The 25,098-nt window shown below is 49.1% G+C and overlaps 1 protein-coding gene across 3 annotated transcripts in view; it reads right to left on the bottom strand.

Annotated features, from left to right (window-relative positions):
- LOC138447680 (adhesion G protein-coupled receptor E1-like) overlaps window positions 1–25,098 on the bottom strand; it is a 908,650-nt gene that overhangs the window by 784,651 nt on the left and 98,901 nt on the right. For all 3 annotated transcript variants that reach the window (XM_069603943.1, XM_069603945.1, XM_069603944.1), the window contains one exon: window positions 19,159–19,479. In XM_069603943.1, the coding sequence (XP_069460044.1) occupies window positions 19,159–19,479 (321 nt within the window). The remainder of the gene's footprint in view (window positions 1–19,158; window positions 19,480–25,098) is intronic.

Here is a 25,098-nt window from a genome sequence, read left to right as displayed (position 1 = left end):
GTGTCGTGAATCTCAAAACACATATCATGAAATGCATGAAACCAATGAGATACCACACATTGAAGTTCACCAAAAAATATGTATTAAATAGAATAAAAAATGAAGAAACAGAAATGTGAATGTACAAAAATTAAAAGAAGCATATCCGTTAAAAAAAGCAAAACCAAAAATAATGTCACGCATGTATGTTGTTTTTGGCTGCATGTATCAGCACTGTGTACATGTGCATGTGTGTGTATTTGACAAGGGTGCAACAGTGATGCAACATGGATGCATGTGACAGCGGTATGTGGAAGCCTGATTGGCAGATGTGACATGGATGCCCGTCTGAACACTGCGACACTTGGCAGAGGTGTACACATGCATGCAAGTGTGGTGGTGTGTGTACATGTGTGGTGCACTTCCTGTGTTGCATGTGATGTCTGGCTCACCTTTGGCTGCTCATGCTGTTGTATGTGTATGGATGGTGGTGGCAGTTGCGATATGGCTGTGGTATGGCTCATGTGTGTGAGTTGTAATGACATGTGTGTTGGGGATTGTGATGACATGTCTGAGGTTTGCCAATGCCACTCATGTACAACTGTCATGTGTGTATGTGTCCATTGTACAGTGCCCTGATGCCTGTGTTTTGTTTCTCCCTGTCTGCAGCGTCAACTGATGAAGAGGGTGGAGAAGGTGCTGTGGAGCACAGCGGCGGGGATCCCACCGCCAGCCGGAGACGCAAGGCCTGGCTCCCCTCCCATGTTGTCATCTCTTCGGGGAGTGAGGAGTCCGGCGCCGCGTCCCAGGCCGCAGCTGCCGGGGGGAGGTCCAAGAGGCGGAGGTTGGAATTGGACTCCTCGGCAGCAGAAGGGGCAGCTGGGACCCCACAGGGCCCAACAAGGGAAGATGGCACGGAGTAATCCAGGTTGGTGGGGGGTTTGGTGGAGGAGGAGGCCGTGCAAGCACCAGAGACGGGGTCTGGAGGTGGGGATCCCACTGGTGCTAGTGGTGCAGTGCAGGACCAGGGACAGGAGGCAGCACAGGCCGCCGCGGAGGTGCCTGTGTGCAATCCTGTCCCTGATCCTGTCCCTGCATCATCTTGCACCAGCAGGGATGCCTACGTCCAGACCCGTTTTCAGGCAGGGGATGAGCTCACGTCAACTGGCCTTCCTCTGCCTGCGGACGTGGCTATCCAGGTCCGGGTTGAGCCTGTCCTGGCTGGTGTGGCGTTGCGTCAACGGGCCATGCGAGGTGAACTGCAGTCTTTTCATGAAGAGACTGCACGTCATCTCGAATGGCTCATTGACCACGTCAGCCTGCTGGGACAGGTCACCCAGGCTGGATTCCTCCGTCTGATGGGGCTTGCTACGACCCCCTCCTCAACTGGAACCCCTACGTGCCAGTCGTCCTCTGTGCCATCTTCCCAACCATTAGTCACCTGGGTGCCCTGTGGAGCTGCCTCTGACGGTGCGGCCAGGCTGGTGGAGGAGGCATTCCTGCCACAGTCGGGAGTCGGACGTCCAGCAGGGGTGGCCACATCTACGACAGCACCCCAGCCGGCGGAGGATGTGCAGGCAGCAGGAGGCAGTGCACGGGCAGAGGCACAGCAGCAGCAGCAATGTGGTGGGAGCCATGAAGGCTCGGGGCCTTCAACATCGGAGGGGCAGGCATCGGCCGGAGGGCAGGAGGACCCAGGACAGAGAGTGTCTTCCGTGTGGCAGCGGTTGGGCCACGCCATACATGCGGAGCGGCAGCGGGCGGAAGAGGCAGGGCTCACAATGGTCAGGGCGGAGAACTCCATGCGGAGGGCCCTGAGGCGGGCCGAGTGCCTCGAGGCAATCCGCAGGGGTTTGGAGGTGGAGACGTCGATGGCCCTGCGGACCCTCGGGGCCATGGAGGAGGACCGCCTCCGGGACATTGAGGAGGAGTTCGATGATGCCCTGGCCCGGGACATCCACAAGTGAGCCGTGAAACTAGCCCGCTGCCCTTGTACATAGTTATGTAGGTAGTGTTAGGTTTCATTTTTGTTTTTATTTTGTTTGGACCTTTCGGACATTGGCCACATTTTTGTATGTAGTTTTTTTTATTAGTTAGTGTAGTTAGATAGGTTTCCTTTATTTTGTTGGGATAATGGACTCTGGCTTGTTCCCATGTACATAGTTCACAGTTGGATTGTATTTTTTTTCACTTTTTGACCATGGAGCAATGGCTTTCTTTTTTATTTCCCATTGGATTTTGTTTTGTGGACATTGACTTTGGACAACATTACTTTGGAATTTTATTTTTGGTTTTGCTTTTTTTAACGGACATGCTTCTTTTAATTTTTGTACATTCACATTTCTGTTTCTTCATTTTTTATTCTATTTATGTTTCCTTTAATACATATTTTTTTTGGTGAACTTCAATGTATGGTATCTCATTGGTTTCATGCATTTCATGATATGTGTTTTGAGATTCACTGACACCCATTGGGTGTATGTGAGGGAAATGTGTTTGTTTCGGAACTTGCAATTGGTGTTCTGTGATGTAATTGCAAATTATGAGTGGGTGGATGCAATACTCGGGTGGGTGTTTTGCATTTGGAGGCTGACCATAGGGACCAGGGATCTAGATTGTGATGACATGTTGGCTGGGGAACATGAGTTGCACATGGGTGGGGGCCTGCTGGCAGGTGCCCCACAGTGCTGGGGGGTGGGGGTGGTGGGGAACATGAGTTGGACATGGGTGGGGGCCTGCTGACAGGTGCCCCACAGTGCTGGGGGGTGGGGGTGGTGGGGAACATGAGTTGGACATGGGTGGGGGCCTGCTGGCAGGTGCCCCACAGTGCTGGGGGGTGGGGGTGGTGGGGAACATGAGTTGGTAATGGGTGGGGGCCTGGTGGTGGGTGCCCCTGCACTGCTGGGGGGTGGGGGTGGTGGGGAACATGAGTTGGACATGGGTGGGGGCCTGCTGGCAGGTGCCCCACAGTGCTGGGGGGTGGGGGTGCTGGGAGACATGAGTTGGACATGGGTGGGGGCCTGCTGGCAGGTGCCCCACAGTGCTGTGGGGTGGGGGTGGTGGGGAACATGAGTTGGACATGGGTGGGGGCCTGGTGGTGGGTGCCCCTGCACTGCTGGGGGGTGGTGGGGAACATGAGTTGGACATGGGTGGGGGCCTGCTGGCAGGTGCCCCACAGTGCTGGGGGGTGGGGGTGCTGGGAGACATGAGTTGGACATGGGTGGGGGCCTGCTGGCAGGTGCCCCACAGTGCTGGTGGGTGGGGGTGCTGGGAGACATGGGAGGGGGCCTGGTGGAGGCTGCCCCTGCACTGCTGGGGGGTGGGGGTGGTGGGAGACATGGGTGGGGGCCTGGTGGAGACTGCCCCTGGTGGCTGGGGGGTGGGGGTGCTGGGAGACATGGGTGGGGGCCTGGTGGAGGCTGCCCCTGGTGACTGAGGGGGTGGGGGTGCTGGGAGACATGGGTGGGGGCCTGGTGGAGGCTGCCCCTGGTGGCTGGGGGGTGGGGGTGCTGGGAGACATGAGTTGGACATGGGTGGGGGCCTGCTGGCAGGTGCCCCACAGTGCTGGGGGGTGGGGGTGGTGGGGAACATGAGTTGGACATGGGTGGGGGCCTGGTGGAGGCTGCCCCAGGTGACTGGGGGGGGTGGGGGTGCTGGGAGACATGGGTGGGGGCCTGGTGGAGGCTGCCCCTGGTGGCTGGGGGGTGGGGTTGGTGGGAGACATGGGTGGGGGCCTGGTGGAGGCTGCCCCTGGGGGGTGGGGGTGCTGGGAGACATGGGTGGGGGCCTGGTGGAGGCTGCCCCTGGTGACTGGGGGGTGGGGGTGCTGGGAGACATGGGTGGGGGCCTGCTGGCAGGTGCCCCACAGTGCTGGGGGGTGGGGGTGCTGGGAGACATGGGTGGGGGCCTGGTGGAGGCTGCCCCTGGTGGCTGGGGTGTGGGGGTGCTGGGAGACATGGGTGGGGGCCTGGTGGAGGCTGCCCCTGCACTGCTGGGCGGTGGGGGTGCTGGGAGACATGGGTGGGGGCCTGGTGGAGGCTGCCCCTGGTGGCTGGGGTGTGGGGGTGCTGGGAGACATGGGTGGGGGCCTGGTGGAGGCTGCCCCTGCACTGCTGGGGGGTGGGGGTGCTGGGAGAAATGGTTGGGGGCCTGGTGGAGGCTGCCCCTGGTGGCTGGGGGGTGGGGGTCCTGGGAGACATGGGTGGGGGCCTGGTGGAGACTGCCCCTGGTGGCTGGGGGGTGGGGGTGCTGGGAGACATGGGTGGGGGCCTGGTGGAGGCTGCCCCTGGTGACTGGGGGGGTGGGGGTGCTGGGAGACATGGGTGGGGGCCTGGTGGAGGCTGCCCCTGGTGGCTGGGGGGTGGGGGTGCTGGGAGACATGAGTTGGACATGGGTGGGGGCCTGCTGGCAGGTGCCCCACAGTGCTGGGGGGTGGGGGAGGTGGGGAACATGAGTTGGACATGGGTGGGGGCCTGGTGGAGGCTGCCCCTGGTGACTGGGGGGGTGGGGGTGCTGGGAGACATGGGTGGGGGCCTGGTGGAGGCTGCCCCTGGTGGCTGGGGGGTGGGGTTGGTGGGAGACATGGGTGGGGGCCTGGTGGAGGCTGCCCCTGGGGGGTGGGGGTGCTGGGAGACATGGGTGGGGTCCTGGTGGAGGCTGCCCCTGGTGACTGGGGGGTGGGGGTGCTGGGAGACATGGGTGGGGGCCTGGTGGAGGCTGCCCCTGGTGTCTGGGGGGTGGGGGTGCTGGGAGACATGAGTTGCCCATGGGTGGGGGCCTGCTGGCAGGTGCCCCACAGTGCTGGGGGGTGGGGGTGGTGGGGAACATGAGTTGGACATGGGTGGGGGCCTGCTGGCAGGTGCCCCACAGTGCTGGGGGGTGGGGGTGGTGGGGAACATGAGTTGGACATGGGTGGGGGCCTGGTGGTGGGTGCCCCTGCACTGCTGGGGGGTGGGGGTGGTGGGAACATGAGTTGGACATGGGTGGGGGCCTGCTGGCAGGTGCCCCACAGTGCTGGGGGGTGGGGGTGCTGGGAGACATGAGTTGGACATGGGTGGGGCCTGCTGGCAGGTGCCCCACAGTGCTGGGGGGTGGGGGTGGTGGGGAACATGAGTTGGACGTGGGTGGGGGCCTGCTGGCAGGTGCCCCACAGTGCTGGGGGGGTGGGGGTGGTGGGAGACATGGGTGGGGGCCTGGTGGTGGGTGCCCCTGGTGGCTGGGGGGTGGGAGTGCTGGGAGACATGGGTGGGGGCCTGGTGGAGGCTGCCCCTGCACTGCTGGGGGGTGGGGGTGGTGGGAGACATGGGTGGGGGCCTGGTGGAGGCTGCCCCTGGTGGCTGGGGGGTGGGGGTGCTGGGGGACATGGGTGGGGGCCTGGTGGAGGCTGCCCCTGCACTGCTGGGGGGTGGGGGTGCTGGGAGACATGGGTGGGGGCCTTGTGGAGGCTGCCCCTGGTGGCTGGGGGGTGGGGGTGCTGGGAGACATGGGTGGGGGCCTGGTGGAGGCTGCCCCTGCACTGCTGGGGGGTGGGCGTGCTGGGAGACATGGGTGGGGGCCTGGTGGAGGCTGCCCCTGGTGACTGTGGGGGTGGGGGTGCTGGGAGACATGGGTGGGGGCCTGGTGGAGGCTGCCCCTGGTGGCTGGGGGGTGGGGGTGCTGGGAGACATGAGTTGCCCATGGGTGGGGGCCTGCTGGCAGGTGCCCCACAGTGCTCGGGGGTGGGGGTGATGGGGAACATGAGTTGGACATGGGTGGGGGCCTGCTGGCAGGTGCCCCACAGTGCTGGGGGGTGGGGGTGGTGGGGAACATGAGTTGCACATGGGTGGGGGCCTGCTGGCAGGTGCCCCACAGTGCTGGGGGGTGGGGGTGGTGGGGAACATGAGTTGCACATGGGTGGGGGCCTGCTGGCAGGTGCCCCACAGTGCTGGGGGGTGGGGGTGGTGGGGAACATGAGTTGGACATGGGTGGGGGCCTGCTGGCAGGTGCCCCACAGTGCTGGGGGGTGGGGGTGGTGGGGAACATGAGTTGGACATGGGTGGGGGCCTGGTGGTGGGTGACCCTGGACTGCTGGGTGGTGGTGGTGGTGGTGGGGAACATGAGTTGGACATGGGTGGGGGCCTGCTGGCAGGTGCCCCACAGTGCTGGGGGGTGGGGGTGCTGGGAGACATGAGTTGGACATGGGTGGGGGCCTGCTGGCAGGTGCCCCACAGTGCTGGGGGGTGGGGGCGGTGGGGAACATGAGTTGGACATGGGTGGGGGCCTGCTGACAGGTGCCCCACAGTGCTGGGGGGTAGGGGGGTGGGAGACATGGGTGGGGGCCTGGTGGTGGGTGCCCCTGGTGGCTGGGGGTGCAGGGGGACATGCGCTGGTGGGCAGTGGTGCAAGTTGACATGTGGGTTGGCTGGTGGGCATGGCCATGGTGGATGGGGTGCCTGCAGGACATGTGCTGGGTAGGCCCATGTGGTGTGAGCCACCTGCAGGGGCCGTGGAGGGTGTAGAGGGAACACCTGGGAGGACCCACACGTGCAATTCACGTGTGCTGCTCCCGGCGCACCCCTGTAATACACGTACCCTGATGAGATCGCGTGTGTAACTTCCCGCGCACCCCCGAAATACACGTACCCCGCTCAATCGTGTGTGTAACTTCCCGCGCGCCCCGAAATACACGTACCCCGCTCAATCGCGTGTGTGACTTCCCGCGCACCCCCGAAATACACGTACCCCGCTCAATCGCGTGTGTAACTTCCCGCGTGCCCCCGAAATACACGTACCCCGCTCAATCGCGTGTGTAACTTCCCGCACGCCCCCGAAATACACGTAACCCGCTCAATCGCGTGTGTAGCTTCCCGCGCACCCCGAAATACACGTACCCCGCTCAATCGCGTGTGTAACTTCCCGCGCGCCCCCGAAATACACTACCCCGCTCGCACAGGCCCAATTGCTGTATGTTGCCACTTTTGTGATGCGCTGGGACTCTACCGCCTGCCTTCGTGTGGCGGACGTGTTTCAGCTTGTGCGTGTCTTTGGCTGTGCGTGGCTTTGTCCTATTCGATTCCATGAATACGTGTGGTTCGTGTGCGTGTGGGCGTTCCGTCTGCTTCCCTGCAGTACATCCCCAGTTACGCCCTTATTTTCGCACGTTGTTCCCCATTCCGCGCGTTACGCCCCGTGTCCCGCCCACTTTCTGGTGTATGCGCCGAGGTTGTGCGCTTTCACTGTGCGCGTCGCGCACGCCTTTCGGGATGTTGCAGTGACTTGTGCGCCATGCATGGGTTTGGCGCACATCCCGAGGTGTACACGCGCAGTGACTTCCATGAATCGCACGGGTGCGCGTGCGCCTGTTTTTTTCCGCTTGCGCCTGCTTGCGCCTGCTTGCGCGAAGATTTTCGGCGCACGTTTGTTCCATGAATCGGCCCCATTTGAGTCTTAACGTCTGACCTGAGAGTAGGCCCAGTAGAACAGAGGTCTCTTATATTACTGATTTAGCAGTTCATCAACACTATTGGCACATGGGAGAATGGTCTGTGTGACCAAGTATCTCAACTTCTCTAATACCTATCAGTGGAGCTCCTTGATTTGTGTAGGAACATAGTTGTTCCATTCATTGCAATTGACTTTTTGCTTTGGAGAACATCACAGATACATTATTAATCCGTTGAATGGTTGAATTATTTTGCTGATGTACTTGTTTTTACAAACATGCTTCAGTAAAGATTCCTTATATATTATCTGGCTTGATTCATCATCATGTTATTTAGGCAATATGACCCAACGAGGGGTGCCATAACCAGTCTGGTAATGCCCCCAGGGCCATAGTTAGAAACCCAAGGAAAGCGAGGGCTTTAACAGAGCCCCGGGGGCATTACCAGACCAGTAATGGCCCCCTTCAAGGTCATATTGCCATTAGTACCCCGGCACGGTGTACCGTGGTACTAATTGCAATTTTTCTCGAGTCGAGAAATGGCGCTGCGACTGTTTCTCGACTTGAGAAAAAAAAATGGCCACCGGGGATCAGGAGAAGGGACTACATGTCTCTTCTCCCTTTCCATGTAAACGATGGTCGGGCCAGCGCAAGATGCATGCTCCAACATCTTTGGGTTTACCGTCAGGTAATTAATGCTCGGAATCTCACCAATCTGTATGCAGCCTTATTCTCTTTGTTGGGATACCGGGTACTAAGCGGTAACCTGCATGCCCGTTTTAAAGAATGGAGTATACTAGTTTAGCCATCTATGCAGAAATCATTGTTTATTTGTTCAGAAATTAAAGATAGAGTAGCAGATGTTTTAGCTGCCTAAATTGTAACCTAGAGAGCCAGAAGACACATGCTCAAATCCAAGCTTTGCAAAATTATTTCACTATTGACACCTAACTTTTCGTCATAAAAAAGAAAGATCTTCTTTTGACATTTTTCTAGCCATTTAAGTAGTGGATTGCCAGGGACTTTCCACTGGTGTTTATAGTGCAGTTTCCAATTTGTGCTGCTATCACATTCTTAAGACACTGCGACTCAATATGCCCGGCGGGTCCCGGAAACAACGGTGCCGGTAAACCCGCCGCCACTGTTGTTTCCGGACCAGAAGATTAAGAGTTCTGCAGGCGGGTGGTGTCACTCCCATCAGGTCTAACCTAGCGAGAGTAACGCCACTCGCCTGCAGACGGAAATGGAAACACCAGCACCATTATTTACGGTGCCAGTGTTTCCATGGTCCCCATCTCTATGGAGTCCTACTGGACTCCATGGGAATGGGGACTAATGTTATTCTGCCTCTGGAATTACCGGACCCTGGGGCTGTAATGCCCCGGTAAATCCAGCAAGTCTGGAGGCAAAAATTAATTCCGGGTCCGGCGACAGCCTGCCAGTTTTTCCAGCACGGCTACCGACGGACTCGTAATAATGGCTGTCATGAACTTCAGATCACGCCCCTTTTGGACCGCCTGGTCCTTGTCTCAACGGGGCTTACATTCTGTACTACTTCCAACATGGCCGTCCAGAGCTGAAGCCCTTGCTCGCTCCATGCGCTGAACGCGGCGTGATCTATTTATAGACCACGCCTTCTGCGGCTCCGCACGTCTCAATGCTATTGCAAAGTAGCCTCAGACGTGTGTTCGTAGCTTGCGGTATTGTTTCCTTTGTCCCTGTGCTATTACCCACTCCTGACCCTTTCCCCCTTCCTGATTTCCTGGATCCGAGCCTTATTAGCATTTACCAGACTCCCGGATTCCTGGACTTCATGTTCCCGGAACTGAACGCAACCTGGAACCAGACGACACTCGAGCAGCACTGTTCAAGACCAGGTCCGTTCGCAAGAAGGCAGGGATCGACGACAACGGCAAACAACAGACCCAGGTGAGAAGGGGGGAACTCCTTGACAAAGGCCCTCTGATTTTATTATATCTATCACCTGCATTTGATACCATCAGCCACTCCACCCTGCTTAATCATTTATCTGAGGCAGGCATCTCTGGGACAGTCTTGTCATGGTTCCAAACCTTTCTTACAATTGTGGACAGTCTATTTTTTTGCCACATTTTCAATCAGCATTTGCTCTATTGACCTGTGGTGTTCCTCAGGGTTCTGGCCTGTGCCCGATTTTGTTTAACATCTACATTCAGCCCCTGGTTGTGCTCATCCACTCCTACAGCCTCCAATGCTACTCTTATGTGGATGATAAGCAAATTATTGTCAGTCTAAATCTTCCTAAATTTGAGAATGCGTCTCAGCTGAAAGAGTGTCTTGAGGCAGTGGTTTGTTGGATGAGCGGCAACTGGCATAAACTGAATGGGGACAAAAGCGAGGTGAAGGTTATGGGCCCTCTGTCCATGGCTACTCTGTGGGCTTTCTGGCCTTCAACCACAGGACCATGGACAGTGAAAATATCTGCATTGTTCTACTTGGATGCACAGTTAGTCTGTCGGGTCACTTCCAGCTAAAGATTCTTCAGAAAATCCTTTGCTTCCTACCATTGACTCACCTCCGCGCTCCTATGGTTGCTGCCTTGGTGATGAGCCGTATTCATTACTGAAATTCCTTGTACTTTGCCCAACCCGATTGCTTGATTAAGAGTCTTCAAATCTTACAGAACTTTGCTGTGCGGCTGGCTACTGATACTCCTTTTAGACATCACATTTCTCCCATCCTCCATTCTCTACACTGGCTCACTGTAGCAAAGCTAGTTCAATTTAAATCTTGTTGCTTAGTTCATCTGGCCTTTTTTGGTGTGGGGCAGAATACCTGCAACTTCAATTCCACCCCTATGTCCTCTGCTGCTCTTTAGGCACCTTATTCAAATCCGTAGGTTTAGATACTCTCGGATTGGAGGGCAGGCTTTCTCTGTTGCAACGGTCAATCTTTGAAAAGCTCTTCCTCTGGCTTTGTGGTCTACTCAGAATCACTTGTTATTTCGCCGTCCTCTAAAAACCTTTCTTCTTTGAGGCCTCTAATCCTATCCCTGCTTGGCCCTTGTTCTGTCAACCTGGAGTTCCTTTGCACCATGATGCCGCTGGGAGAACATCACGCTTTACAAAATGTATAACATAACATACATGAGTTATCTGAGTTATCCAATTACCTCCTTTTTGTTCATTTAAGTATTTTGGAAATCCTTAACAGTAGGTGACCATCCATAGTGATTTAGAGTTTCTCAGTATCCATGGACCATGCATTAAGTTACAATTTCAAATCATTTGGGGCTCATGAATTCAATGCTAACATATTTTTGTTATTGTGTTTCAGTTTTAAAATTAAATCTTTCAAAAAGTCATATACAAGCTAAAAGCCATTAAAACATTACATTATCACTTATACAATATCACAATAAGAAGGAAAACGCTATACAATCAAATAGAATAAGACAAAAGACAATCATACAAATTTGATTAAAAAATAAGGAGAAAAGTAGAATAAAACATTCCTTATTAAACACCCATCTATTTTCTCTTTTTAAGAATACCCAAAAATTAAGATCCGATAACATAACAGCAATACAATCATTACCTGGGATTAATATTGAATTTATCCTATCGGACTACCAAATGCAGATACCTGAGAACCCTCAATACTCGAAGCGCCAGGAGGACGTAATATTAAAAATTACAAAGGTCCCAAAACAGTTCTATAGCATACTCACAGGGCAAATACTCCCACATTATGAGAGTCCGGCATTCTGAAATGGAGTGACAGACCACAAACAGGTGTCTCTGTGATTCTATTTCATTAGCTTTTTGACAAGATCTATAGCAAGGCGTCAGTTTGTCAACAGGATTACACAGTGGATCTCGCTAGTTAGAATTAGTTTACATCTAAACCTCATGAACAGGTTCCTTGATCTAAGCGTTCAGGTCTTTGAACAGATAGGCCAGCAACTGGCCCCATTTCTGGTGGTATGCCAACAAATCTTTGCACAGTTTATAATTCCCCAGGGCAGAGCGAGTCTTGATCCAGTCCCAGTCCCATGGACACTTTTCTAACAGTTCTGGGTTCTCGACGTATTGCAGTACAGTATATCCTAATTCTACCAGAATATAATTACACTTGGAAACCCACTTTAGTAATGGCTTACATAAATATTATTTGAGCAAACTGTTAAATTCACAGAATAGAGATTACTCAGGGGGGCTAAGCACTTTCTTAAATAGCAGCAGCATATTCCAGATTGAACGTCATTCCACAGAAAGTAAACCCAGTTCATATGAATCACAAGTAAGGAACACAATTCGGCAAACCTAAAACCTTTCTACCCAAGCCTGCTTCAAGAGCATTAATGAACTCTATATTGAGGAGTAGCATTGTCTCTAAACCATGGATTGCCATTGTGATTCATTTAATCTCACAATACTTAATTTCCGGTGCTAAAGAGTACCTCCCAAATGTATTATTGACTTTTCTCATCTTACATACAAACTGATCCCAAATCCATGAACTGTTCAGCCACCTCAATTACTTTATCTCTCATCATCCAATTAAAACCCATCTTTGTATTCCTGAGTACAGAAAATCTCATAATTCTTGTTTTAAACTTATTGATCACAATGACTGTAATCATTTAGTGGCCGATCTGTAAACTCTGTGCAGATTAGATCCACCTTAGATGGCTCTAGGATGGCTGATTTTACATAAATAATGAATTTCTGAACAGTACTAAATAGAGCTTTTGAATAAAAATGTGTTGAAATAATAGTAGTGGAGTAAAAACCTCTTTTGGCTTCATAAATAAGCCTCTTCCTCTCAAAGTGCATAATATTTAGAGAAATCAACTTCAGATCTAGAGCAGCGCTGTATCTTTTCCTGTTTACGAATAAGATGTTTATTATTATTCAAATCAGTGCGGTGAACTGTGTCCCATTAGGCTCTCTCCCACTCTCTAGGTCCTCTTAAACTGTGCTTCTGTTGTACGGTGAACTATGTCCCAGTAGGCTCTCTCCCACTCTCTAGGTCCTCTTAAACTGTGCTTCTGTTGTACGGTGAACTGTGTCCCATTAGTCTCTCTCCCACTCTCTAAGGCACCATTCATCTGTGGTTACTGTTGTACTATGAACTGGGCACCCATTAGGCTCTCTCACACTCGCTAGGTCCCCACCACACTAGGGGTAGCAATGTTGTTTGTCACCTGTCGGCTCCTCCTGTGTGCCCCCTACTGTGTGATCCCCTCTGTGCATCCTGCGCAGTGCAACTCTGGGCTGTGCATCTCTCCTTCTATCTTTCGCTCCCTCATCCTCCTGCTTTACTCCTCGCACCCACTAAAGTGCTCTCCGTTTCTCCTTTCTTCTCTAACTACTACTCTATTTCCTATCCTACACGTCTCACTCAGTCTAGAAGGAAGAATTTCAAGAGGGATATCCTGGTCCCAACCCAGGCCTCCCTATTGCTGATACCTACATCAGTGCGTCCTCCAGACAGACTCTCACCAACATCCTCTTTGTCGTTCCCTCACCAGACCTAAGGACCCCTCATGTGGCCTCGGCTCTCCCTCCTATCTCTTCCTCTCCCGTTAATGATGGCACTCGGTGGGAGGTCCTCTTGATCTCCTTCGACTCCTGCAAGAACATCAATAATGTCTATCTGAATGGCACAATCTTGGTCCATGGCCTTCAGCCCAATCTCCTCCTTTTCGATAGGTGTCTCTCGTGTCTTATCAACTTTCTTCCTTCTCCTGCTTCTCATTCTAGCACTTTTTAGGCTCCTCTGCCTCCTCCCTTTTCCGTCGCCTCTCTGGCACCTTCCTCCTCCTCTCTGGCTACTACACCACCTCTTGCTATCACCTCTGCCCATTCTGGGGCCCCTCTACAACTTCCACTGGGATTACCTCAACCTTGTACCCCACTCCGGAATTCTTTTAAATGTGGCAACCTGCTCCACGTTGTTACTCTCAACTCTTGCTCTGCTGTCAAACACTCCTCTGACATCTGCCACCTCATACTTAGTGACCTGGATGTCCTGGCTCTCACTGAGACAATGTTCATGGCCAGCTCTGTCATGAGTTTTGACACTCTCCACCCTGATGGCTACAAGATTGTCTCCAAAACCAGAACCAACTGACCCAGAGGTGGAGTAGCTCTGATCTTTCTGGAGTGGGTCCCTGCTTCTGTCATTCCTATGCAGGCCTAGTCCTCCTTTGACTAACTGGTCTGCATGCTCTCTACCTCTCCTAGCCTCTCTGTGACTGTGGCCACCATCTACAGGACACCTGACCAGGTTGCCCTCTTCCTCTCTGAATGGGATGACCTTCTTTCCCTGTCCCTATCTCTCAACATTTCCTCCTCTGAGACATAAACATCCATCTGGATGCTTCTAATCCCTCCTCTGGGCTGTTCTGCAGCCTCTATGACACGCTTTCTCTGTCTATTCTACCCTCTGGTCAAACACACTCTGCTGGATAAACCTTGGATGTTCTTATCTCCTTTGACATCCCCCTCGTTAACCCTCTCACCACTCCTCTCTCGTCGACTGACCACTTTCCACTCTCCTCTCACCTGCAACTCTCTGTCTCTCAGGCTAAGCCTACCACAGGACTGCCACCTACCTTCTCAGTCATTCGGCCCATGAAGCGTGTGTCAATGGATGCCTTTGCCGCTACTATCTCTGCTCCTCCTACACACGTGGCTGACTCACACTACGTGACAGCCCTCTCAAACCTGCATCTTTCTATCTCCAACAGTCTGGATGTCCTTGCCCCTGTCATGAAAATACGTCTAGAGCCTACTTCCAAGTGCAACTCTTGGTATGACTCCGACTTTCCCGCAGTAAAACTCAAGTACAGGGTGGCTGAGAGGAAGTGGAGGGCTTTGGGCGCATCCTCGGACAAAATGGCCTGCCGCCTCCTCCAAAGGCAATACAGACTCTCTGTCCTGTCCAAGTAAAAAAGTCCACATCCAAGCCCACGTCTCTGTGGAATCTAACAAAACAGCCGAACATTTTAAAATCTGGGAGTGTCGATCACAGAGGAACGAGGTCAGCCAGTCCAGGGCCTGATCAGTTATACCCAGGTAATCACGGAGACGACTGAGCAGGATAGCATGGTTGCCCGTGTCAAAGGCAGAAGAGAGATCGAGTAAGATGAGGACAGAGGGGAGATTACAATCAAGGTTAGAGGGCAGATCTTCACGGATGTTCAGGAGAGCAGTGTCTCTTTAATTCATTTGGGCATTTTATGGAATGAAGATTTATTGATTATCAGTGACTGGAATGAAAACAGAGCAAGATATTTGGTTCTGAAAATTTAGCAATAGTTGCAACTGGGTAACAGAGCACATACGAGAGAACCCGGCTGAATGATTATCAACGCTCAGTTTTGCAGAATCATTCACAGCAGCATTGGGAATTGGGTTAGTCACGATAGGGGGCAGCGGATGTTGAACTCCAAACGCTGAAAGAAGCCCACACCTGGAGTGAAGGCAGGGTGGTCAAGGTTTAAGATGGGGTGTCAGTTCTTGAATTTTGAAACTGAGGGTCTTCCAGAAAACGACAGGTAACAGTTATTTGGGTGATGACGGACCACAGTGGAGCAAACTCACACCCTCCTCTCCCTTTTTTTATAGACCATCGAGGACTTGAGAAGTTTGAAATGCATCTGCACTAGTGCTTCCAGCCTGCACTATCCTTTGCAACCAATTTATTGATTGAAGGCTCATGGAAGTCCCACGTCCAGCTCCACCTCCTCAGAGGCATTCTTCCCTTCCTCCCCTTACCCAGAAGCTCAATGTCTCCAGAGCTCTGGTCCTCTTTATGCTGGACTACTGCAACATCCTCTTTCTCAATCTCCCTCTTTCCTCCCTACGCCCCCTACAGCTAATCCAGATGAGGTATGCAAGACTTATCCTTGGCCTCAAGCCCAGGGACTGTATCTCTCCACCCCTAACATCTCTCCACTGGCTCTTGGTGGCTGCAAGCATCAAATTAAAGACCATCTGCATCATCCACAAGGCCTTCTGGGGCCTGGGATCACACAATGTCCAACTTCCCCATCCTAAATACTCCCCTGCTAGAGCCCTACGCTCCCCTATCTCCAACTCTTTGACTATCAAATGCTTCTCCAGGCAGAGAGTGGGCGCAGGTCTCTCTCTTCAGCTGATGCCTCCCTTTGGAACAGCCTCCCTCCCCTCTCAGACTTGACTGGACCTAGTGGACATCAGCACCCTCCACCCCATTACACTGCCTGTGTGGGCCCCTGCTTGGAAGCTCTGCATCTCACCCTTGGGATTAGTCTGCACCAGTACTTGAGGTTCTCCTCTTTGGCTCCCCATAGCACTTCCTTCCTGGGCGCTCCACCACTGTTTTTGCCAATGTTATTATCTTCCCTTCCCATTTAGCCCAGTGGTGCTTTGAAACACATTTCTGTTGTATAGTCGCCTAACAAATGCTCAATAAATTACATGAATAAAATAAAATAAATGGAGAATGTTTTTTTAATGTTGAACGGCAACTTGGGTTCTTTGAGAGACGGCTCCCTGATCTGAGCAGGTCTGGAATATTCTATCACTCACTACTACCGTTTCCTCCAGTGCTGTTTTCTTCCATGGGCCTACTGGGTGGGTCAGACTGCTCATTAGACATATTTCTTTTGGCATGCAATACCCAAACATTTGATCCCAAATCCCTTTGGAGGTTTCTGGATGCTGGGCCACATAACACATTTTGCGGAAAATCAGCAGTAAATCAGTATTTTAAATGTGTACTGCATTTAAGGGAGGGAATTGTGACAGGAGCAGTGGCTAAGAATTTGCAGCAGCAGAGAGGCCAAGAAGAATAGCGAGGAGCTCTCTGTGTACATCACGCTTATGGTTCAGAGAAGAGTGGCCCAGGATCTGGGGCTCTGTGGAACCGAAGGAAGCGTGAAATGGGTGCCATGCTAGAAGGCTTCTCCTTTTTCTATTGCTCGAACCGCTCATTCTCCTGGGGCCAGAAGCGGACCCAGGAATGCCTGAGAGGCAGGAGGTGCAGCCCTGAAAGCACTGACTTGATGCCCGGAAGATCTGGACTGCAAGAACTTGCATCAAAGCAACCGGTCAGTTTATAGAAAAACAGAAACCCCGTATGTGAGTGTTTTATGCTACACGTAAGGATAATTTGTATCGAAGTGATCGCGCGAATGAAAGGCATGTTTGTCAAGGTCTCAAATTAGAATCCTTACGAACTGATGAACATAATGATTTGTTCACTCGTAAAGCAGAGTGAATAATTTGTTACAGAGCGATCACGAGCAGATAAAAGCACATTTTCAAAGGTCTCCAAACGCTGGGCACATATAAAGGGAAATTATACAGACAGATTACAATATGTCCCAAATTGAACAAAGACAACAAAGCTACCTGCCTTGCAACTTTTACACATTACTGAAGTTCCGAACGGAAAAGAATATTTAAACCATAAATATGCACCATTCTGACAACTGCACCCAAGGAAAATCCCTTCTTCTGTGTGCGAATTGCTAAAGTGAAGGAAATTCACATTGCAAGCAACATTCAAATATGTCATTTCTGCAGAACAATTAAGTATAATTAAAAAGAAGCCAATGAATAATGAACTATAAAGTGAGTTCAACTTTAAACCAGGCCAGCAACCCAACGTGCATTATTTCCCAAAGTTAATGGAACGTTGGGCAAATTAACTTTTAGAACTGAACTGCTAATTTCAAACAAAACCTTTTGTGGCACAAAGACCAGTAATGAGCAGAGGGTGTAAGTGTGGCACAGAACATTAAGAAATCACCCTCATATTAATACATCATTGAAATTGTATCTTGGGGTAGGATCCCTGAGGCTGTAACATTTGATTTTTTTTCCTGGGGATGGCGCTTTAGGATATTTTGTGTTTTGAACTGTCTTTTGGAACTTCGGGAAGGGAACCGTGAGCATTGGGCAAACCTATATTACTTTGGAACTCAAGGCAATCCTAAGACTTTTTATAAGAGCTGCTTTCTTCTTGGGGAAGGGAGCTGAAAGAAAGATGAAAGCTGAACCAATCTCTTAACTTTTTATTGAACACTGTTTTGTTGGTTACAGAAATCCCTACACTTGTTATAAGATTGGTTGTGAGGGCTAGTTTAGGTTCTGGACACGGACAGATTCCTACATTGAACTTGTGGACTTTGACTTTCCTTACTTTTGGTTTGCTAGGGAAATCCCACCATAGTATAGGACAAGATAGGTTGTTTCTCCATCCTGACATTTAGTTAATAATAGTGTTTGCTTTGACCTTTGAATCTGTTGTCTGAATATTACTCCAATTGTCTCCAATTGTTCCGATTGTCACAATGTTCCTTGAAGAGTAAGGTCTTCAGGAGCTTTTCTAGGTGTAGGATGGAAGGGGTCCATCTCATCTGTATTGGTTACGTGGTCTAGGAAAAGGGTGCATTGCAGAAGAAGGTCTGTTTCCTGTTTGTTTCCCCTTGGTAGTTTCTTGTGTCCATTCTGGTGATATCATGGCTTCTGGTACAATGTGGCGGCCTCCAGAGATGCTGTGGTTCTTGGCTAGATAGATGGTGTTTTGTTTGAGACTGCCTTGTGGGTGTTGCAGGTTGTCTTAAACATGTTGTGTGCCTGTGAGGGTATTCAGTGCAGCTCCTTGGGGATGGCTATATTTCTGTCAATCACTTTCATCCCTCTGCCTCTTTCTCCACCCCTCATATGTCAGACTGCATCTCTTTCCCACACTCTCTGCCTATCATGTTCTTTCTCTTTTTCTAATTCCATTTTTACGAGACATCTTTGTATTGTGCCCCCATCTTTAGTTTAGTTTAGTTTAGTTTATTTATTTATAGAGCGCACCTAGCCCTTGGGCAACTGGGCGCTTAGTTTACAGGTTACAAGATACATACAGTGTATAATAATCTTCTCTTGTTTCTCCCCTCTCTCCATAAATGCTTTCACCATCCCTCTCTTTTACTCATTCTTCTAATTCATTTGCCCCTTCTCTCTATTCTGACTCAGCACTAACTCTACTGTGCCCACAACACCAAGTCCTTTGCACTCCCGATCAGCACTTCAACTGATTGTTCTTCTGTGATAGTGTGTAAATAAGGGTCAATCCATCTTTGAAGATTTATAACACTGCTTGGTGTGGTCCAATTACCTTTATCATCAATGAAGGGGTCTGCGCTCAAAATCCTAAAGTGAGAACAGTGCTGTAGAATCTGTGAGACACGTACCCAACAGGAGTCTGCAAGGCATGTACTCACTGATGTAAAGTACTAGGTGATGTTTATATTCAGTACTTGGCTAATCAAGTCCATGAACTAGATACGATCAAAAGCCCTCAGTTTTTTGGCATCGTTGTATGAATATTGATAGTACATCCCTGCATTTTGCACTGTATAGGATTTGGCAGGTGCTGCTGAAACATTTGAAAACCTAGGAGGAACCAAGAATTGAAGGACATACGTTTAAATGACTGATGTTTTAGTATAATGTTCTATCATGAAATAGAGTTTTAAGGTTTTAATGATTAATGATTAGTAATTTATGAATTGTATTGTTGGATATATTTGTTTAATTGTAATATATTTATAAAGTTTGTACTGAAACCCATTCAATTAAATGAAATTAATTAAATAAAGGGTTATGTCGGAAATACTGGGGCAAATGTGAAGAGTTATCAAACACTGTGGACCTAGAGCAATATTTGTACGGAACATTATAAAAGCAAGATATACAATTTTCACTGAGCCACAAACCACTCAGTACCTGTGCAGATGACCCCGGCTTCTTCACCTTGACCACAGTTATGACTCATCCAGCCCCTGTGCTGGCAGTCCCACAGGTAGGACTCATTGCCTCTGCAAACCACATCATCCAGAACGATGCTTCCATTACCCCGGCCAAAATAGGCTAATCCAAAAGCATTGGTGGCGGTTCCACAGTTAAGCTGTCGGCATACGACACCTGCATCAATCAGGTCCCAGTCATCATCACATATTGTCCCCCAGGCTCCTGCATAGAAGATCTCAACTCGGCCTGTACACCTTCCATATCCACCAGCGAGGCGTAGGTCCAAGTCTGCTGCAGCTGTTCAAGAGGTAAGAAGATGGTAGAATGTCAGCAAATAAAGCAAGCTAGTGCCAATCTAAGGCTGCACTAAAGGTGCCTTTAATCTAATCTGTACTGAATATTTTTCTGCCTTATTCTTCATTGACTGCTGAATATGAACATCTTTCCAAATGCAAAAATCACATGAAAAAAACACACCAATATATTTAGTGACTTGGAAAAAACATATGGACTATTATTCTTTATCCATAATCCACGCCTGAATTAGCTTCCCTTATCCAGCTAGCAGCACTTACAATTCCCACTCCCTACATCCCGCAAACCCCCTGGTTTAGAAAATGCAGGATGTGCCCAGACATACGGACATAAGACAACAACGACTCATTTGAGTCTTAACGTCTGACCTGAGAGTAGGCCCAGTAGAACAGAGGTCTCTTATTTTACTGATTTAGCAGTTCATCAACACTATTGGCACATGGGAGAATGGTCTGTTTGACCAAGTATCTCAACTTCTCTAATACCTATCAGTGGAGCTCCTTGGTTTGTGTAGGAACATAGTTGTTCCTTCTGTTGCAATTGACTTTTGCTTTGGAGAACATCACAGATGCATTATTAATCCGTTGAATGGGATAATTATTTTGCTGATGTACTTGTTTTTACAAACATACTTCAGTAAAGATTCCTTATATCTGGCTTGATTCATCATCATGTTATTTAGGCAATATGACCCAACGAGGGGTGCCATAACCAGTCTGGTAATGCCCAGAGGGCCATAGGTAGAAGCCCAAGCAAAGCGAGGGCTTTAAGGGGGCCCCGGGCGCATTCCCAGACCAGTAATGGCCCCCTGCCGAGGGTCATATTGCCATTAGCACCCTGGCACGTTGTACCGGGGTACTAGTTGCAATTTTTCTCGAGTTCAAAAATGACGCTGCAACTGGATCTCGACTCGAGAAAAAGAAATGGCCGCCGGGTTTGGGAGAATGGACTACACGTAGTCCCTTCTCCCATTCCATGGAAACAATAGTTGGGCCGGTGCGAGATGCACACTGCAACGTTTTAGGGTTTACCATCAGGTAATGCTCGGAATCTCACCAATCGGTATGCAGCCTTATTCTCTTTGTTGGGAAACCGGGTACTAATTGGTAATATCAATGCCCGTTTTAAAGAATGGAGTATACTAGCTTAGCCATCTATACAGAAATCATTGTTTATTTGTTCAGAAATTAAAGATAGAGAGGAAGATGTTTTAGCTGCCTAAATTGTAACTAGAGAGCCAGGACATGCATGCTCAAATCCAAGCTTTACAAAATGATTTCACTATAACACCTAACTTTTCATCATAAAAAAGAAAGATCTTCTTTTGACATTTTTCTAGCCATTTAAGTAGGGGATGCCAGGGACTTTCCATAGGTTGTTTATAGTGCATTTTCCAATTTGTGCTGCTATCCCATTCTTAAGACACTGATTTTATTATATCTATCAGCTGCATTTGAGACCATGGACCACTCTACTCTGCTTAATCCTTTATCTGGGGCGGGCATTTCTGGGACAGGTTTATCATCGTTCCAATCCTTTCTTACGATTGTGGGCAGTCTCTATTTTTTGCCACCTTTTCTATCAGCATTTGCTCTGTTGACCTGTGGTGTTCCTCAGGGTTCTGGTCTGTCACAGATTTTGTTTAACATATACATTCAGCCCCTGGTTGTGCTCATCCACTCCTACAGCCTCGGATGCTACTCTTATGCTGATGATAAGCAAATTATTGTCGGTCTAAATCTTCTTAAATATGAGAATGCATCTCAGCTAAGAGAGTGTCTGGAGGCAGCGGGATGTTGGATGGGGACAAAATTGAGGTGAAGGTTATGGGCCCTCCTTCAATGGCTACTCTCTGGACTTTGTGCTTCTGGCCTCCAACCACAGGACCGTGGGTGGTTAAATGATCTGCATCTTTCTCCTTGGATGCACAGTTTGTCAGTTGGGTCACTTCCAGCTAAAGATTCTTCAGAAAATCCTTTGCTTCCTACCATCCACTCAACTCAGTGCCACTGTGGTTGCTGTCTTGGTGATGAGCCGTATTGATTACTGCAATTCCTTGTACTTAGCCCAGCCCGATTGCTTGAATAAGAGGCTTCAAATCTTACAGAACTCTGCTCTGCGACGGGCTACTGATACTCCTTTTAGACATCACATTTCTCCTATCCTCCAGTCTCCACATGGATCATTGTAGCAAAGCTAGTTCAATTTAAATCGCTTTGCTTAGTTCATCTGGCCTTTTTTGGTGTTGGCAGAATACCTGAAACTTCAGTTCCACCCCATGTCCTTTGCCTTTTTCTTCTCACACCTTATTCAAGTCCGCAGGTTAAGATACTCTCCGAATGGAGGGTGGGCTTTTCTCTGTTGCAACGGTCAATCTTTGAAAAGCTCTTCCTCTGTTTGTTTGTATACCGATACAAACCCTCAGATATCTGAGTGCTGCTTATTTCCCACGGTGTGTGGTGCTCATTTATCGATCTCGGAAGAATGAAAGGCAGAGTTTGGCCCTGCCAGGATTCAAAGCTGCATCAGCAGGCTCTGCACGGATGTCAAAGCGAGCGCTCTACTCGCTGTGCTATCTGACCGCCTCTGGCTTTGTGGCATACTCAAGATCACTTGGTGTTCCGTTGTCCTCTAAAAACCTAGCTTTTTTGAGGCCTCTAATCACATCCCTGTTTGGTCCTTGTTCTGTCAGCCGGGAGTTATTTTGCACCAAGATGCCTTCGGGTGAACATTACGCTTCACAAATGGGTAACATAACATACATGAGTTATCCAATTAACTTCTTTTTGTTCATTTAAGTATTTTGGAAATCCTTTACAGTAGGTGACCATCCACAGTGATTTAGAGTTTCCCAGGAACCATGGATCATACATGAATTCAATGCTAACATATTTTTGTTATTGTGTTTCAGTTTGAAAATTAAACCTTTCACAAAGTCATATACAAAGTAAAAGCCATTAAAACATTTCATTATCACATTACGAAGGAAACACTATATAATCAAATAGAATAAGACAAAAGACAATCATACAAATTTGATTAAAAAATAAGGAGAAAAGTAGACTAAAACATTCCTTATTAAAACCCATCTATTTTCTCTTTTTAAGAATACCCAAAAGTTAAGATCCCATAACATAACAGCAATTAAATAATTGCTGTGGTTTAATATTGCATTCATCCTATCGGTCTACCAAAAACAGATACCTGAGAACCCACAATACTCGAAGAGCCAGGGGGACGTAATATCCAAAATTACAACGGACCCAAAACAGTTCTATAGCATACTCACAGGGCAAATATTCCCACATTATGAGAGTTCGGCATTCTGAAATGGAGTGACAGACCACAAACAGGTGTCTCAATGATTCTATTTCATTAGCTTTTTCATAAACTCTAAAGCAAGCAGTAAGTTTGTCAACAGGATTACACAGTGGATCTTGCTCGTTAGAATTAGTTTACATCTAAACCTCATGAACAGGTTCCTTGATCTAGCGTTCAGGACTTTGAACAGATAGGCCAGCAACTGGCCCCATTTCTGGTGGTATGCCAACAAATCTTCGCATAGTTTATAATTCCCCAGGGCAGAGCGAGTCTTGATCCAGTCCCAGTCCCATGGATACTTTTCGATCAGTTCTGGGTTTTCGACTTATTGCAGTACCGTATATCCTAATTCTACCAGAAGATAATTACACTTGGAAACCCACTTTAGCAATGGCTTACAGAAATCTTATTTTAGCACACTGTTCAATTCACAGAATATAGATTACTCAGTGGGGCTAAGCACTTTTATTTTAAATAGTAGCAGTATATTATAGATGAAAAGGCATTACACACAAGGTAAACCCAGTTTATATCGAATTCCAAGTAAGGAACACAATTCAGCAAAGTTAAATCCTTTCTACACAAGCCTGCTTCAAGAGCATTAGTGAACTCTATATTTAGGAGCAGCGTTGTCTCTAAACCAAAGATCGCCATTGGGATTAATTTAATCTCATAATACTTAATTACCAGCAGTAAAGAGTACCTCCAAAATGTATTTTGACTTTTCAATCAATGTCCCCCCATTTGTTGTGGATCGGGGGTTCCAAATACGTGAACTGTTCAGCCACCTCAATTACAGTATCTCTTATCATCCAAATCATCCAATTAAAGCCAATCTTTGTATTCCTGAGAACAGAAAATCTCATAATTTTTTTTTAAATATATTGATCACAATGACTGTAATCATTTAGTGGCCGATCCGAAAACGCTGTGAGATTAGATCCACCTTCTATGCAAAGAACTGATTGCATTTCTCACATAATTCCATAGATGGATCTAGGATGCCTGATTTTACAGAAATAATGAATTTCTGAACAGAACTAAAAAGAGCTTTTGAATTAAAATGTGTTGAAATAATAGTATGGAGTAAAAAGCTCTTTTGGTTTCATAAATAAGCCTCTTTGTCTCGGAGTGCATATTTTTTTGCGAATTCAACTTCAGGTCTAGAGCAGCGTTGTATCTTTTGCTGTTTACAAATAAGATGTTTATTAATATTTAAATCAGTGCAGTGAACTGTGTCCCATTAGGCTTTCTCCCACTCTCTAGGTCTCCTTAAACTGTGCTTCTGTTGTACTGTGAACTGTGTCTCATTAGGCTCTCTCACACTCTGTAGGTCCCCATCACACTGGGGGTACCAATGTACTGTTGTTTGTCACCTCTCTGCGCCTCCTTTGTGCCCCCTACTGTGTGTCCCCGTCTGCGCATCATGCGTAGTGCAACTCTGGGCTGTGCCTCTCTCCTTCCATCTTTCGCTCTCTCCTCCTCCTACTTTCCTCCTTGCACCCCATAAAGTGCTCTCTGTTTCTCCCATATTCTCTAACTGCTACTCTATTTCCTATCCCTCTCACTAGGTCTGAAAGGAAGAAGTTCAAGAGGGATATCCTGGTCTCCAAACCAGGCCTCCCTATTGCTGATACCTACATCAGTGCGTCCTCCAGACAGACTCTCACCGACATCCTCTTTGTCGTTCCCTCACCATACATATGGACCCCTCATATGGTCTCGGCTCTCTCGCCTACCTCGTCCTATCCCATTAATGGTGGCACTCGGTGGGAGGCCCTCTTGGCCTTCTTCTGCTGCCTCAAGAACATAATTTTTAAAAAACTTTCTTTATTGATTTTCAGCTACGAATACATAACAGTTTCCCAATTACCTTAAGTGTAAAAGCCCCCCCTCCCCACTTCTTCCTTCAGACTCACACCATTACAGCCAAGCATATACAGTTATGTTATCGTTTGCATTGCCAATATCACATAATAGGGCATTGTATGGTTCATTACGGTTCACCACTTAGTTCATCGCGTAGTGCAGGCATGTCCACGGGTGCGTATTCTTATCCATGCTCGGGGGTAGAAGCAGGGGACTGTGTAGTTAGAGCAGCAACTGCCTGGTATTGTCTGAAGTGGGGCCAGTATTCAAATGGGCGGTTGGTGGCAGAGAGCGAACAAGTGAACCTGGTTTCTCTTCATTCAGATTAATTCATGCCTTCCAGCCACTTCAAGAATGTGGAGGGATTGGATTTCCCCCACGCTATGGCCACCAGGTATCTAGCCATCATTG

Source organism: Ambystoma mexicanum, chromosome 3q (assembly GCF_040938575.1).
Source record: "Ambystoma mexicanum isolate Mex_15411 chromosome 3q, UKY_AmexF1_1, whole genome shotgun sequence".
Classification (NCBI taxonomy): Eukaryota; Metazoa; Chordata; class Amphibia; order Caudata; family Ambystomatidae; genus Ambystoma; species Ambystoma mexicanum.
Note: the sequence above shows the minus strand (reverse complement) of the source record. Positions and strands in the feature narration are given on the sequence as shown.